This window comes from Melospiza georgiana, chromosome 17 (genome assembly GCF_028018845.1).
Source record: "Melospiza georgiana isolate bMelGeo1 chromosome 17, bMelGeo1.pri, whole genome shotgun sequence".
Lineage (NCBI taxonomy): Eukaryota > Metazoa > Chordata > Aves > Passeriformes > Passerellidae > Melospiza > Melospiza georgiana.
In genome coordinates, this window is record NC_080446.1 from 11,397,720 (window position 1) to 11,414,722 (window position 17,003).

General features: G+C 42.3%; 1 protein-coding gene across 5 annotated transcripts in view; it reads right to left on the bottom strand.

The window, feature by feature from the left end:
- The window catches only part of PTPRT (protein tyrosine phosphatase receptor type T), a 491,783-nt gene that overhangs the window by 162,980 nt on the left and 311,800 nt on the right, over positions 1-17,003 (bottom strand). For all 5 annotated transcript variants that reach the window (XM_058036502.1, XM_058036501.1, XM_058036499.1 and 2 more), the window contains exons 8-9: positions 11,367-11,663; positions 8,937-9,046 (exon numbers count right to left, since the gene is read on the bottom strand). In XM_058036502.1, the coding sequence (XP_057892485.1) occupies positions 8,937-9,046; positions 11,367-11,663 (407 nt within the window). The remainder of the gene's footprint in view (positions 1-8,936; positions 9,047-11,366; positions 11,664-17,003) is intronic.

Sequence of the window (17,003 nt, forward strand, 5' to 3'; positions counted from 1 at the left end):
TTTTAAACAGTTGATTCATTCTATTTATAACACAAGTATGCTACTTACCTGGAGGTTGTCATACATTTGAAAAACCCTGACATCTGAGTTTCTCAGAAAAACCCTCTCATTTTCTTCCTAAGATGTTACTGGAAACCAGAGGATTTTAAAAAGCATCATTAAGAAATGCTCCCAAGTTAAGCACATCTTGCAAGTAACAGCAAATGAGTAACACACAATTAAGAATCCTATATAATTTGAAGAAGTTTGTTCAAAAGCTCTTTGAGGTGCTTATTCAGAAAAGCATCCCTAATTAGGGAAACATTTAAACATTCCCAAAGTCTAAGGCTGTGCTAAAGTAACTGGGTCAGGGTGGAGAGGAATAGGAGAAATAAAAAACTGGGGTTTTGTTGGGACTACCTAAAATCAGAGGCCAGACAAAATTAGGGAATAAAAAGCAGTTACATTTATTGAAGGGCCTTCAGGCACATTTTGGGCAGATGAAGCTCACCCAGGGGCTACACCCAAAAAATGGACTACAGGGTTTTCACACTTTTATAAGTTTGGTCCATTTGCATATTGGGGGTTAATCTTCCAATTTCAGCTTCAGGTAATGAAGTCATTTACCCCAAGTTTGCTCTCCCAACTCCCTTTTGTTTCCATCTCTGGGCCCTGAGGCAGTGAGGTGTCCTTGATTGCCAGGCCTGGAGAGGAATTGTTGTGTCTGCCCAAACTGGGAAAGCAGCAGCTCACACTGAGTGTGGGGTTTGGAGTTCTACACTAAAGAACTGCAGGGTTACAAATATATGGAAAATATACCAGCTAAAGTCCTAAAGCATCAATACAGCAAGCTCTTTCCAACAAGGAGTAATCCCTGAGTAACCCCAGCCTGCACCTGGATCATCCTCCCTGCTGCTGTCCTTAGCTGGAGAGGCAGGAGCAGCCAAGCAGAGCCAGCACCCCAGGCTGTGCCAAGCAGACAGAGCCCAGCCTAACTTCTGATAGCTCCCCACAGCACCTTAAATCAACACAGCTCAGACTAACCCCAGTCCTGCCACGATATCTGATGTTTCCAAATGTGATGGAGAAGTAAAACCATCATGTTCCACCAGAACAACAGCTGCATTTTATACTCTCTGTACTATTGCACATGGGCAAATTGTGCTTTCCTTGCAGGGTCAGAGAAGCCACCTTGACTGAACACCCTGGGTGTGGCAGGAGGGTCACCCAAGCACATACCCATATTCTACACTGACAGGGGAGCTTATAATTTACCCTCTTTACCTTAAATTCACCCTATTAATTTATTAAAATAGAATAAACAGCATGGGAGGGGGAGAGGAGGAGCTCTCTGTGGGGTACCACTGGTTGTGGGGTGGGGGGAAAGATATTTCCTGTGACTTTGTGACGCTCAAGTTTCACTGGAATGCTGTCTGACTGAGCTCTGCCTGGTTCTAGGTACAGAGCCACAGGATCTGTGACTAACACAGCATCCCAAGCTCCTGAGAGAGCGAGCAGCGCTCAGATTTATCACCCTTCTCAGTTGCCAAGAAATGATAATAAATCAGTGCAATCAGCACCGTTCATTCTGGCCTGAATCTTTATTAAGTGGAGCCCAGAACACTGGCAGCGTTTAACCAACCTGCTCACCAAGTGCTCAGTAAATACTACAGTCAGCAGGCATAAAAGAAACCATTTCTCTTCAGCCAGCCCAGCCCTGTTGCAGGGCCCTTCTGTGCTCAGAGCCATAAACTCCAGACCTAATTGAGCTGGCTAGATGTGAACAGCTTTCCTTACATGTCCCTGAGAAGGTGACACAGTCTCTGTAGGGCTGACAGAGCTTCAGACTTGAGCAGATGACACATGGCCACACACTTCCATCGCTAGCTTAGATTATTAAAGAAGTCTAATTCAATATGGCACAGATGCAGCAAACCCCTTATTCTTGAGGTAATCAACTTTCATGGACCCTGGACAAACAAGAGACTACATCTTATAAATGCAGTGTCAGAGGCAAACAGCATTAGTGCTGCAGATGAACAGGGAATAATTCACAACAATGTCCCTGCAGGTGAGTGATAAAGCCAGGACCCAATACCCCATCTTTAATTGCTCACTGCCTGTGTTTTGAACCCTTGACAGGGTCTTGTCCCATGTTACAGTATAAAATGTATTCTATTCCCATCCTCAAGAGCTGCTGAAACCAGGAGGGGCATTGTTTCATTCCTTATCTCCTGCTAATGGGCCCAGCAAGGCCTTGCCAATGACTCAGAGATAACAATGATTCAGAGATAACTCCCTAGGGAGCCATTTCTGTTTCATGGACCAACTGCATGGCTCACAGAATGATATCAGCCCATTGTGAGATGCTTCACTCAGGGGGGAGGAGGGAAGCATCCCCACCTGGATATAATCTGGGGTTTGGGACAGAGCAGACAGTCATTCCACTGGATTCCCAGCTGTCTTTTCCACTGGATTTTCAGAGGAAGACTACACCTTTTTCTATAGGATTACTGCTCCAACAGAACCACATCTGCCACTCCAGGAGGACTGCAGCCACCAATCCAACTGGACTGCTACCAACACCCAGACCAACAGGGTGGCAGGCTCTATTCTGACTCTGTCAGTGCTTTTTATTTTGTGTTATTACATGTATTTTGGTTTTCTTTTCCCTTTTCCTTATAAATTGCATTTCTGACTTGGAGTCTCTCACTGGTTTTGCTTTCAAACCAGAACAGGTCTCTAGGATGTTCTGCTGGTGCTCAGCTAAATGCAGCCCCACTGAGTTCAAGTGAGAAAGCTCCATCCCAGGAGTTCTGCCTCCATGGAATGCAATTGAGAGGCTGTAACATGATTGATTTTCATGGGAACATTCAAAGCCACTTCTCACTGAAGGCAATTTCCCACAATTGTCATCTTTCCACTATTTCAACAGTAGAGCTTTATATAAATCGGTTGCAAGATTGTGTGGTTGTTGCTTTCCTTCTTGTGGGAGCCATTTTCCACCCTTCACAACCAAAAAAAAAAGCCCCCAAACCGTTTAAATAAACAAACAAATGACTAAGCCAAGCTGAGTTTTCAACCCTTGCAGCTTTTTCTGGGGAAATCTTTTTTCTTGCAATATCTTTTAGCAGGAAAGAATTTATCTAAAAAAAATCAGGTTTCCTGAACAGCTTAGAGAAGGGCTATGAATAGAAATGGATGCATATCCCTTCATAGCTATCACACCAGATAATCCTGCTTTTTGGTATAATAAGCATGCACTTTCAGGGGTCGAGGGTGGAAGAAATTTGTTTCCACCCTTTTATAAATACAGGGAATGCATCCCACAAATATTGACCTCATGCAAGACTCTCTAAAGAGGCAGTTTGCGTGTAACAACCTCTCCTGCATTGCAAAAGGGAGTGAGGTGATGGAGAAGAAATGGCATATTGGCAACTGGAGAGATGAAGAAGGGCAGACTGCAATTTTACATGGTAACTAAGAGGATCTGTAGCCTCTGAAGTGCAATTTCAACTCAAATCCACTGGGATTAGATGTACTAGGCTCCAAGCATCCCATTAAAGAGCGGAAATTGTGTATGAAAGTCCCTTGTATTATTATTCCTGGCATCAAAATAGAGATTTACAGCGTTTCAGAAACAGTGACTGACAAAACTAGCTAGTTAGAAGCTACAAATACATCCTTATTTTTCCCCAAAACCACCAGGGATTTAACAATCCTAAAGATGAGGACATAAGTGATTACAGGACTGCATCTTACAATGTTTAAAAAGACAATTTGCTGTTTCAACACTGCCCTTAGGCATGGCTCACTGAAAGGACTTCAGCAGTCTGGGAGCCATTTTTCCAGCCAAGAAGGTGAATATTTGGGATCCACCCTTTAAATGCTGTTAGGATTGCAATATCCCTAAAATTGCCTTCCCCCAAGCAAGGGGACAAGTATTTCAGGCAGCAATGATAGGTGGGTTTCCCATTTTTTCTTCCTGATTAAGGGTGAAATATTCTAAAAACTGACAATTCTGAGCAATAGAATACATACAAAAAATGTATTTACAAAGGCAAAAGCCAGCATCACTCACAGAATGCACCTGAAAACTCTCAGCTGCCCAAACAGCAAAATGAAGAGATAAATAAGTTTTGTTTACTAAAATTTTCTAGATGCAAGTTTGCACTAAACATACATCTTAGACAACCTCATTTCATCTAAAAGCAGAAGAATTTTAGTGCCAAAGCTGGTTCATGACCTTAAATTAGATTGCTTGCCCTTGCAGCCCAATGACAGTGTCTGTTTGATTGTAGTTTGACTTTACACACACTTAGGAAAAAATAAATTAAAAGGAATAAATCTTTGTTGCATGCCTTTGTACACAAAGGCTTTGAAGCTTAACTCCCACATGGTGTGAGGACAATGAGCAGAATTTGATTATTAGGGATTTTAAAGCAGAACAGCTTTTCAGGACTGGTTAAAAAAATGTAAAATAGAAATTTCAACAAGTCGTGGTGCTTTCAGTGTGCCAGGAGACTGATGGTGGGGCAGGATTACTGAGATGTTACTGAATTGTGCCACTCCCAGGCTGCTCCCAGGGATAATAAGGACAATATCAGTGGAGGAGTGCCTCTTCCATGAGTGTCACATGCAGAACCATCTGCATGGAGCCTTTTACCCAAACCAAGGAATTAGCAAAGCCCAGCTCTGCTCTCAGCTGGGTTTCTGAGCACAGATAGGTCTGCCTGCTTCCTGTAGGTACCTACAGACCTTGAGGCCACCTGGGGACCTGTTAGAGGCTTTAAGCTTTCCCTCTGTTGCTTCCAATAGCAGCTGTGCATCTCCCTAGCTTCCCTGAGGGACAGACAGACTGACACCTCCTGTCTCACCACACACCTGTGAGCTTTGCTGGGCTCCCCTGGTGCCTCAGGTTTTAGCTTTTATATTTTTCAGATACTGTGCTGCCTTAGTGTACAATTCTGAGCTTCACATGAGGGGATGGTGAGCTGTGTGCACAGAGCAGGGACACAAAACAATTCCTGCTCCAGCTGGGCACCAAGGACAAATGATCCAAATCTCAGCCCAAGAGCACAAACACCGTGGGCTGGAGAGAGAAAAACAAGCAGGGTGGGACTGCAGGGGCTAAAGCTGGAATGGGACAATGAACTGCAAGGTGCAAATGGAGCAGAACTGATCACAGTGACAGACCCCGTGCCCGGCCGTGCATTTTGGGACCATTTTGGTTCATCTTGGGTGCAGCCCTGGCTGGGCTCCTCTGCTGCCCAAGGTGGATCCATGGAGGCCTTTTAATAAATCCCTGCTTTATTCTTTAGCTCTGTCCAGCCTCTGTTCTAGGTCAGCCTTCACAGGGCATCACCCCAGCACCCAGAATGATCCCAGCTCATATCCTCATCTTCCCAGCACACTGATTAACTGATTTGTAATTCCCAGAGCTTTCCAAGTTGTCTTGAACAAGAGGTTTCTGCTCCCCAGAAAGAGACTGCAATTAGAGAAGGATCTAGAACTGCAATTACAAGGGATCTGAAAGGTCCTTCTTTTTAAAAATCCAGCTGTTTCTGTACCCAGTGAAACAATTAATTCTGCAACTGAACACAGAGGGGGTTAAACCACTTTTAAATGCAACACTCTTACTTTGTTAAAAGGCAGCAATAGCATTTGGAAGGAAAATACCCATCAGAAGAGACTTGTAGAAGTCAAAAAGCTTCATTAAGGTCCTTCCATTCTGTTTAGGCTCTTTAGAAGCATGCAGTCATTATGAAATTAGTGCTTCTGGCTGCCAAAAGACTTGCTGAAGGTTGTGCTGCTGAATCCCAGCCCAGTTGGCACCCAAGCAGTGGATATGAAAAGTGCAACAGCAATTTGGGTTATGGGGACATCTGGCAGGGAGCTGCAGGAATGATTAGGGACCTGAGAAGAAAATCAGTCCCAAAGGGAAACAAGTGGGATGTAAGTAGAATAGACAGCATGATTATTTTGAAGCATTTTAGAAGCCGATAACATTTTTTTATAGAGAATTAGAGGGAAAATACAATATCCAGATACAATGAATCAGATTGTGATGGTGATGGTGAGGAGGGAACTATTACTTAGGAGGAGAAGGTGAGGTTTTATTTGTTTTTATTAGGAGGGTTTGTACCCAGCGGGGTATGAGAGACTCTCAGTGGCACAATTCTAATGTGTGAATTTAGCCAGCTACCTCCAGGTGTAATGCAGGACCTGACACCACTAACTCAAGTTCATAAAGTGATAATACTTAATAAATACTTTGCAGGCTTTTTTTTTTTTTTCTTTAATAAATGCTCACAGACCTTTGTGGCTTTTTCCCCTAATAACAGCAACACAACTGCAGAGCTTCCAGAGAGCTTCAAATTCACTGGAAGATCATTGAATCTACCAGGATGGAGCAGAATTCCCAGTGACACCAGTGTACAGAAATTGTGTGGGTTCCATCTGCATGGATCCCCATGTTCCAAACAGAGCAAATCATCCTGAGAGTGCCCTGACTTGTGCAACTGCTCTCCTGTATTTTTATCTCCAGCTGATGTGTCACAGACATCTTTTATGAAAAATCCTTTCCTTAGGATTTTTCCTCCTGAGAACCTGAGAAGCCTCAGGAACAAAATGTAAACATTGATTATCTGCTGCTGTGGAATGCAACAGGTGCATCTGTGATTGGTCTCATGTTGGTTGTTTGTAATTAATGGCCAATCACAGTCAGCTGGCTTGGACTCTCTGTCCAAGACACAAGCCTTTGTTATCATTCTTTCTTTTTCTATTTTGAGCTAGCCTTCTGATGAAATCCTTTCTTCTATTCTTTTAGTATAGTTTTAATATAATATATATCATAAAATAATAAATCAAGCCTTCTGAAACATGGAGTCAGATCCTCATCTCTTCCCTCAACCTGAGACCCCTGTGAACACAGTCACACTGATGGACTTGTCTCAGGCTTCCATGGACAGTGGAAAGCTTCTGTAGGAGTTTTTGTATGGAAGAAGGGACAGGAAGGGACAACATTTTCATTGTGACAACCTCCAGGCACTCTGGTTCTCATGGTGTTTCTAGCAGTCAGATGTTCATCCTTTTGGAGGTGAGGGGGAGTAGGGAAAGGAGGAAGAGGGAAGAGTTTGAATTCACCTTGACTTCTCTTTGTCTCCAGCTGCCAAATATGCAGAGAGTCATTATCAGAAAAGAGAAATTTGTTTGTGCCTCCGCTGAGACTGGAGCAATGCTGTGACTTCAGGGGCAAAGGCACTATCATGATGCATCACAACCCTGCAGGCATTAAAGTGTCTCAGGCAGCTGCTCTGCCAGAAAAGCTACTCAGATTGCTGAAGTCCTTTCAACAAGCTGAGCCCAAGGCAATATTTTAGTAAGAAACTGCTTCTTTAAAAATTAAAAGGAGTTATTTTTGCATCATTTCCATCATTTGACTTGGGTCATTTAAAATGTGTTCTGTTATAGGTCACCTGTGTTGCCAGAAAAAAATGAGCTTATAACATTCTATTCAGATTAATTCCTTTAAAACACAGGTTTACTGCCTAATTCTTTACACAGAAACCCTCAAAGACCATGAAATGATGAGGGCCTGTTCTATTTCAGCACTGACAGATGATTTGCACCCCACAGACATTTCCACAAGTGTTTCAACAGTGATCAACAATGACTCCAGACTTAGTCAAGGATTTCAGCCTGGCTGAAATGACACTAAATTAGCAAGAAGAAATTCTGTTCATCTGTTTAGTGTTGCTGTGTCAAACTGGCTGGCCTTTGTGAGCCAAATGATGACCTAAAAGTGAAGTTACCGAGAAAGTTTCATCCTTTGCTCATGATGGAGTGTAAGATCTCAGTGATGTTAAACCTGCTTCTTTTTCCCCATGTGACTGTGACAGAGAGCCAGTGCTAGTAAGGACATCTGGGAGTGACATATCACAGGACACCCTGTCCCAAATGAAAGGCTGGATGGGAAGAGGAAAGAGGCAGTGTCAGAGCTGCTTCTTGCACCTGTGGCTTTTCTAAAGTGAGTTTGTACAAAAAGCACAAAAGAGAGAGTGAAATATTGGTTCTTGGCCCTCTGTGTCAGAAAATGCTGCACAAGCTACAGTGAGGGGTTTTATGTCACCATAAAAACAAAATTACTTTTACTTTCTCTAATCTTACAGAGGTAAATACTGAACCCATAAACTGGGCTCAGCCAGTACTGGTGCACCACTTTCTGCTATTTAATCCAAGTGCCTTCACCTTCTCTTGTAGGATTGTATTTCTTTGCACGTGATCCCCTAAAGAGTCCCTCCTCTTACATTCCTGTTCCACATATTTGGGTGTACATGGCATCATGGAGAGTTTCACCAGGAGCACATGGCAGCAGTAACATTTCACAAGAAACACCATCTCTGATAAACTCTATAATCACATTTAATTGTTTGTTTCTCATCCAGGATGGCCAGTGATCATCCCATAACCCGCTCTACTTTGTCATCAGATAAATTGTTGGGATGGATAAATATTATCACTGAAACATTCAAAAAGAGATAAGAGTTGATGGTTGCATCCTGCTGATATTGCTAGGAAGTGCTGTGACAGGTGTAAGGCAAAGAGGAATCAGTTACAGTGTGTAGGTACAAAACCTAGCAGTGTTTTACCTCAAGATGAAAAAAACCAAGGAAAGCAAACAGACCTTGGAGCTACTGCAGAAGGAAACAGGGCACCTGAGACATGGGGAAATGTGTGGCTCTCAATTTGCCACAAACATTGGAAAGAAATCTTTCTCTTTTTTGAACTGGGAAACTTTTTCAGTGGTAGCAACAGACTATCTTGAAGATTCTTATCTATTTTAATCAAGCTTCTTTTAGCACCTGCTGAGATCTCTGAGAGCTCAGGATTGGCTTAAACACACATGAAAAGGGCCCTGTGGCACGTATTCCTTGACAACAATCTGTTCTTCTCACCTCATAGAGTGTAATGATGCCATTTGTCTCATTTGGAGGCTTCCACTGCACGTAGATCTTCTCTTCAAAAGGTCCTCCTTGGATAGATTCCAAGGGAACGGGTCCAGGAACTGCAGGGGGAAAAGAACCCAGACAAACAGACAAACTGTGTTAAAAACTCCACCAGCTCCAGCTGCACACACATGAGACACCAAAAGGCCATCAGACAGGAAGCAAAGCGTTTAAAATAAATAAATAAAATTAAAAATTAAAATCCCTCAAGGCACTACCATTACCAAGCTACTATCAATGTGAAAGGCTTATTATTCAACTTTTGGTTCAAATAACAATACCCTAATGTAACCACTATGTGACAAATAAAATCAGAATCCATGAAAATATGATGCTAATTTCAGTATGATTTTATTCCAGTACAGCAGAGCAGCAGCAGGGAATTTAATTTGTCCTTCTCCACCCACACAACAGCAGAACTCTCCACCTAAACAGCCAGACTGCACCTTGGCATGGAGATGGTAAGGGGCTGCACACCTTTACCCATAGGAAAGATTGATTTGCTTAGTGAAGTAACAATGCCAGATTTATATTTCATTACAGCTACAAGGCCAGCTCAAAAAAATCCACCTACTCCAGCAAAATGTTAATGCCATGGGAGATAACCAACTAAATGCACTCCCAAGCCTGTCTGATAAAAACCCTGCTCATTTTTCTGAAGTATCTGCCATCCTTTTGTGTCTCCCCATGTGATATATGGGGCTGAAGGAGCCACTTTCAGCTGAGAGAAACTCAGGACAGCACCTTGTACAGCCCAGGCAGAGGAATTTAGTCCTTGGTCTGAAATAGCTCCGGTGGGATAATAACACTTTGAAACTTTCCATCAATTCCTCTAGAAAACTGTTCTTTTATATCCACAACCCTTCTTTTATACCCACAATTAATTTTGCTTCTGAGATCTCTATAAAATGTGATGTCCAGAAGATCACCTTTAATAAAAGCTATACTCTGGAAAAGAAGGAACTATACATTTTTTGGGATGCCTTATTTTTAGTGAAGGCACAGGAAAAATCAATAAATACCAGGACTGCATTTGCCCATATGACAAAGGAAGCTGCTGGGTGGTTCAGAACACCAAGAATTAAACCTACAGCTCTTTAACAGCCTCTCAGACTGGTGTCTGTCATGCCCAAGCATTTTAGGAACCTTCACCCTTTCAAGAACACAGCTGTGAAATGGAAATCATTTAAGCCTACAAGTTTTACACACAAAACAGACACACTGTCCAGAGAAGCTGCATCAGTCTTGTAGGACAGAGAGTTATGCTGTTATTTACAACTTACAGACGAGTCTCCCCTCCAAACCCAACCAACCAACCCCACTGTCACTGACATATTTTATGAAAATTCCTTTTGCCAGGATTTTTTTTCTCCTGAGAAGCCAGGAAGCTTCAGCTTCTCCACGTTTTGCTGCTTTGGAATGTGATTTGGAGAATTGTTTACCCAGGATGTGAAATTGTTTTTACTTGATAACCAATGACAGCCAGCTGTGTCATGGCTGTGAGCAGCCACAAGATTTTGTTATCATTCCTTTCCTTTCCTTGCTAGATTTCTGATGAAATCCTTTCTTCTATTCTTTTAGTATAGTTTTAATACATCATTGGAATGCTTCTGGCAGGAGGTGGCCTAGTGAGGCTATATGTGTATATTGTAAATGATATAATTTACATTATACATATATATATATATATATATATGTAATTATATAATATAATTTACAATATATGTATATATACATATATATATGTATATTGTAAATGATATAATATAATTTACAATATACACATATATACATATATATATATATGTGTCGCAGACATTTTTCCACAGAAATCCTTTCTTTCAGATTTCTGTGTCTTCTGGAAGGCAGAGGCCTCAGAAGGGAAGGTAAACAATTGTTATCAGCTGCTGTGGAATGCAATAGGATTCACCTTGATTGGCTCATTTTCTATGTTTATAATTAAGGGCCAATCACCAGTGCAAGCTAGGGGACTGAGTCCCTGGACACAACTTTGTTGTGGATTCTTTCTTTCTATTCTTAGCTTAGCTAGCAGCTCTGCAAACCTCTCTCTATATTCTATTTAGTATAGTCAAAATGTATTATCTATAATATCTTAATAAATCAAGCCTTCTGATCAAGATACAAGATTCACCGTCTCTCTATCACCAGCTGCGACCCACTCAGGCGCGGTAATATATATGTATATTTTAAATGATATATCATTTTAATATAATATATATCATAAAATAATAAACCAGCCTTCTGAAACATGGAGTCAAGATTCTCATCTCTTCCCTCATCCTGGGACCCCTGTGAACACCACCACACTTGAGGTCACCACCTCAAGTGAGTCACACTGTATGCCCCACCACAACTCACCATCCTCCTCAGTCTGCACCACCAGCTCCTCGCTTTCCATTCTGCCCTCGGGGTTGGAGAGGGCCAACCTCAGCCTGATGGTCATGAAGGGCCGGAGCCCCCGCAGGGTGTAGTGGGAGGAGGTCTGGATGAGCTCCTCTGCCTCGAATTTCTGCTGGTTGAAGACATACTGGTAGTGCACGGTGAGGTTGTAGCTGTGGCAGCGCGTCACGGCGTAGCCGAAGGGCTCCCACTGCAGCGTCAGCTGCCGCGAGCGGATGTCCACCACCTCCACGTTCTGCGGCCCGTGCACGGGGTCTGGGGAGCAGCACGGGAAACACAAAGGTTAGAAAGAAGAAACTTGACTAGGCCAATGTTCAAGCAGCAATTAGTTTATTAATTGATATGGTAAAGTACGAGCAATACAGCGCTGGGTACAGTGGGGAAGTTTCCTCTCCAACTGCACACCGATAGTGGATGTTCTGGCAATGAGATCCTGCCACTCCTGAGTATGTCTTCTGAGTCATCTCAAGCTGGTGCCAATAAAACTTTAATTTCTGATCATCTCCATGCCTTGGTCCCATCAAAGTTTCTTTGCTCTTTATTATTCTTTCTACAGTATTTGGCTGAGGTAAACTTTGAATATTCATGTGGAGGAATCATTTTCACCTGCTGTTCCTTAATTTATTTTTAACAGCCTAACTCAAATGCTCTGACTAGACTCTGCCCTTTATATAAAATATAAATGCATGTGCCACTAGACATGTAGATATAAAGAATGAAGGATGACTGAGTAAAATCAGTGTTTGAGATAAGTCAGACCATAAAAATTCTACAGATGTCAGGGTTTGTTTATCTGACATTTCTCCAACTAGTATTTGCTCTTTTGCTCAATATATATCTGAACAAGGTAATCAGAAAATACATAATTTCACATAAAGTTTCTTAATTTATAGCACAATTCAGGGTTCTTCCCTCTCCTCATAGTCTCTCACGACTTCAGCCTACAAAAAAATGTTTTCATGGGAACAAAAAAGTTGGAAGGATTCCTGAATACCAGTCACACCTCTTTGAGAGATAATTAAAGTGTAAAAAACCCTTCTAGTAATTCTTGAAAGTAAAGCACGCACCAGCCACCCTGACTTCAATCTACTCATGCATAAGCAGAAAATACATTTTAACAACCTGCACATTCTGTATTACTGCTAAAAATCCCCTAAGGACTGGCAGTGGGAAAGTATTTGCATCCTTTTATAGATATTCACATGTGCAGACACTTTGGAAATGGGATGGATATTAAAAGACCAGGGGTCTAAAGCTAGCAAATGTTTTAGGTTTCCTTATAAATCATGTCAATCCCTCAGCATCCAGAAAACACCTCTCAAAAGTGAGTCCTTAACTCTGTGTGTCAAACAAAAAAAGATTAATTTAGAAATTAGGAAATTTCTATGCATGAACATACACATATATACTTAGCATGAGGTGCTGAACATTCATTTTCTATAAATCCCTGAAATTTATGTTTCTGCAGATGAATTGTACAGATAAATTAGGTCAACAAAAGAATGGTTCTCTGAACATATTCAGCTTCTGAAACAGTAAAGGTAATCATTCCAAGATGGATCTAAAGGAAAGAAAAGCAAAAGCAAATGCAGATATTTTCCCTCCTGAAGTCTGCATTACACCAAGCACTCAAACTGCAGAGCCCAGCTCAGAACGTGGCTGAGATGAGGCAAAAACATTTCATAAAAATGCAGTAAGGCAGCTGAAAATGACAATTCAACAGCATGGTAATGTTATACTGACTGTATTTTTTTTAAATTACAAATATTGCCCTTAAATCAGTCATGTTATGGAGTGAATCAGCAATTAGGGGGTGTTTGGTTAATGGCTGTCAGATGTGCTGACTCTATCTGTGAGTAAGGAACAACCTGATCAACACCTCACCAAGTCATCTGCCCAAAGCTGGGAAGGGAAGATTTCCTGCTGTTTTTAGCTTCCTTTCTCATCCTGTCCACATTTGCCCTTTCCTTTCCTACCCCAAACCCTAAGTGCTAAAATATTCTTGCAACCAGCTTCTAATTCTGCTCAAAACTTTGCTGTAAATGCTGCAAGCTCCATGACACACACAGAGTTTGAAACAGCCTCAGATTGAGTAACCAGCCTGTGAACCACAGATGAGTTTGGTTACAAAGCAAGAAGGCAAAACCCATAGTGCAGACCCCACTACACCACATTTTTCCCAAGAACCGTCTGTTCTCAGGCTGACAGTCCTAAACCAGGGCTCAAACACCCATGCCCTGAGGTGTCCCTGCAAGTGTAGAGATACACGTCTGGTGGCTGTCTAGATGTTTAAGTAGAGGGAGAATAAGTAAGTAAAAACTACTTAAATTTTAGTTTCAGAAAGGGAGAAACCAAATTGGGATTAAATCAACAAACAGAAGCTGGCCCTGGAAAGCTTTCTATTCTCTCCAGTTTCAATCTCCTTTTTTTCTGAATACTGAGACTATATAATTTTGAAAATGTTTTCTTGTTGCCTCACTGATTTCCTCCACAGCAGAAGCCACTGAAACCTCCTTTCCCAGGATGAGATTTTGTATTGTTGTTTTTAAAGGGCAGTGGTCCTACTGTCCTCTCTGTATAATTCTTTCTGCCTACTAGCTCTGTGAGTCTTCAGTCTCAAAAGGTCTGTAGCTATTCCTGGGACCTGCCTAATATCACCCTTTTCATAATGCTTCCTTCCAAAAGATAAGGGAAATTTATAATTCATGTACAATTCTCTGGGAGTGCTGATATATGAAACTGGACAAATGTCTCCATTTTTGTATTCCTGAGATGATAGATTCCAAATAATGCAAGAAAATATCTGAAAAGTAGTAACTTTGCACTTGGCTAGTGTAATAAAAGCTGCTAATACATATATCAGCTTCAACTATACAAAGATAACTACCAAAGCAAGATAGAAACAGACCAGCAATTTGAATACTTAGGAGATCAGATACTGGTGTAAACTATGTACCCTGAAGTAAAATTTTCTATATGTCCCAAGAGCTTGGGGAAAAAAAAAGACATTTTTAAGAAGCTTAAACAATGAAACAGCTGCCACAGATCTGAAACAAGTCTTGAACCCACGCAAGGAAAATTGCAGTCTCTGGGATTTCACTGTGCAAATGCTGTATTTCTATTTCAGCCTGGTTGAACCATTAATTACGTTTGCAACGTTCACATCAAAGTCAGGGACTGAACAGTGTTTTTTAATACCTCATCACCCACTGAGGCTTTGCTACCTTTCATTACTCTGGTGGGCTGCAGCAAACACTCAGCAGCCAGGAGCCTTTCTGGAATCCTTGGGGTGTGCAAGTCTGGAGGGGTCTGGAGCTCAAGTCCTATGAGGGGTCACTGAGAGAGCTGGGAAAGGGGCTCAGCCTGGAGAAAAGGAGGCTCAGAGGGGATCTTGTAGCTGTGCACAACTCCCAACAGGAGGAGACAGCCAGGGGAGTCGGGCTGTGCTCCAGGGAATGGGACAGGAGCAGAGAGAACGGCCAGGGGATGTTCAGATTGGATATGAGTAAAAGTTGTTCACAGAAAGGATGGTCAGGTGTTGGAACAGGCTGCCCAGGGAGCTTTCAGAGTCACAGCCACTGGAGGGATTTAAACCACATGTAGGTGTAGAGCACTTGGGGACATGGTTTAATAGGGGGCTTGGCAGTGCTGGGCCAACACTTGGACTCGATCTTAAAGGGCTTTCCTGGTACAGACATCTTTCATGAAAAATCCTTTCCTTAGGATTTTTCCTCCTGTGAACCTGAGAAGCCTCAGGAACAAAATGTAAACAATGGTTATCTGCTGCTGTGGAATGCAACAGGTGCATCTGTGATTGGTCTCATGTGGTTGTTTCTAATTAATGGCCAATCACAGTCAGCTGGCTCGGACTCTCTGTCCGTGACACAAGCTTTTGTTATCATTCTTTGCTATTCTATTCTTAGCCAGCCTTCTGATTAAATCCTTTCTTCAATTCTTTTAGTATAGTTTTAATATAATATATATAATAAAGTAATAAATCAGCCTTCTGAAACATGGAGTCAGATCTCATCTCTTCCCTCATCCTCAGAAACCTGTGAACACCATCACAGGTTTTCCAGCCTAAATGATTTGATGATTCTGCTGGCCTGAGTGAAACAAACTCTCCAGTGATCCTTCAGTGTGTTCTCAGTCCATTGTTGAGCAAACAATGTCCAGAGACTGCCTTTCCTGCATCAGAATTTCACAGAAAAGCTGACTTTTAAGGCCAGTTTTGCTCATTCCTTATTGAGTGTCACGGAGCTCATTTTGTTCTCAGCCCTCCTCCCTCTCAAGGTGAGGCACAGAAGAGAAAAGGATGATTTAGATTATCAATAACAATTGCCAGAGCTCTGTAACCCTCCACCAGGGGAAGAACAGAGAGGAAAGGAAGCCGTGGGGGGACACTGGGGTTTGAACACAGAGCTCAAATCGAGCAGGGAAGTTAAACACAGACAATCAGCTGCTGCCCCAGGGTTAAGTACCTGCTGCAGGAGCCTAATTGCAAGAAATTGCTGCTGTCAGTAAAGACAGGACAGCGAGTGGAGATGTCCCTCCTCATCTGGGGCCCTGTGCCCGTGTCCCCTGACCCTGTGGAGAGCAGCAGGCAGAGTTTATTAGCAGAGCACTGATTAAATTCTGTTTCCCAGCAGCAGGTTACAGAGACTGAGAATGCACAAAGGGAAGAAAAAGGAGTGTGCCATGAGCAGCAGTTTTGTGTGAGTCCTGAACTGATACTTTCACATACAGAAATAGAGAAAACAGGTTTTAACTATGAATTCTGTCTTCCTCTCATCACCCCAACCAGCACAGACAATCCAGAATCTGGGCACCCCAGTAAAGTCCCCAGCCCTTCCTCTAGGTAGAGTGGGACAAGATAAGGAGAAAATTGAGTGCACTGGGAGCTGGTAATGCCACCAAAACCTATGTTCTCCCAACTACCAGAACGGTACAGCCTCCGTCTGTAGCCCAGGAAAAATTTAAATTCATTTTTATTTACAAAATATAAATTTGGTATCATCACAGAGTGAAGTGCACAGAGTATTTCACTCCCACAATAAATTGAAAGAGTGGCCATTTTTCAAGCAACAGCAACAAAACTCATAATCACAGAACGTCTAAAAGGCTTGGGTTGGCAGGGACCTTGAGGATAATCTCATTCCAACATCCCTGCCATGAGCAGGGACACCTTCCTCTGGAGCAGAGTGCTGCAAGCCCCACCCAGCCAGGTGTGCAATCAGCAATCAGCAGTCAGCAGGTTTCCTTTGTGTTTTTCAAATGCAGCGTTCTTGGTCTATGGATGGAAAACCACACTGAAATGTGTCCAACAATGATCTATTCAGGATGTTAGATAAAAGTTGAAGCCTTCTCTCTCTCCCCTTTGTTCTTCATCCCTCATATTCCTCCCTTAATTTCCACAGGATGAAACAAGTCTAGGGAAACGCGTTTACTATCAAAAAATGCAGCAAAGCAAACAGAGCAAAAATAATCCAGAGGTTTACCTTAAATGCAAAATTCACAGGTGTGTGGTGGCTCAGGGTAAGCCCAGCCCCTCCACAGTGTGTGCTGATCATCTCATCAAAGAGATCCTGCCAGAGG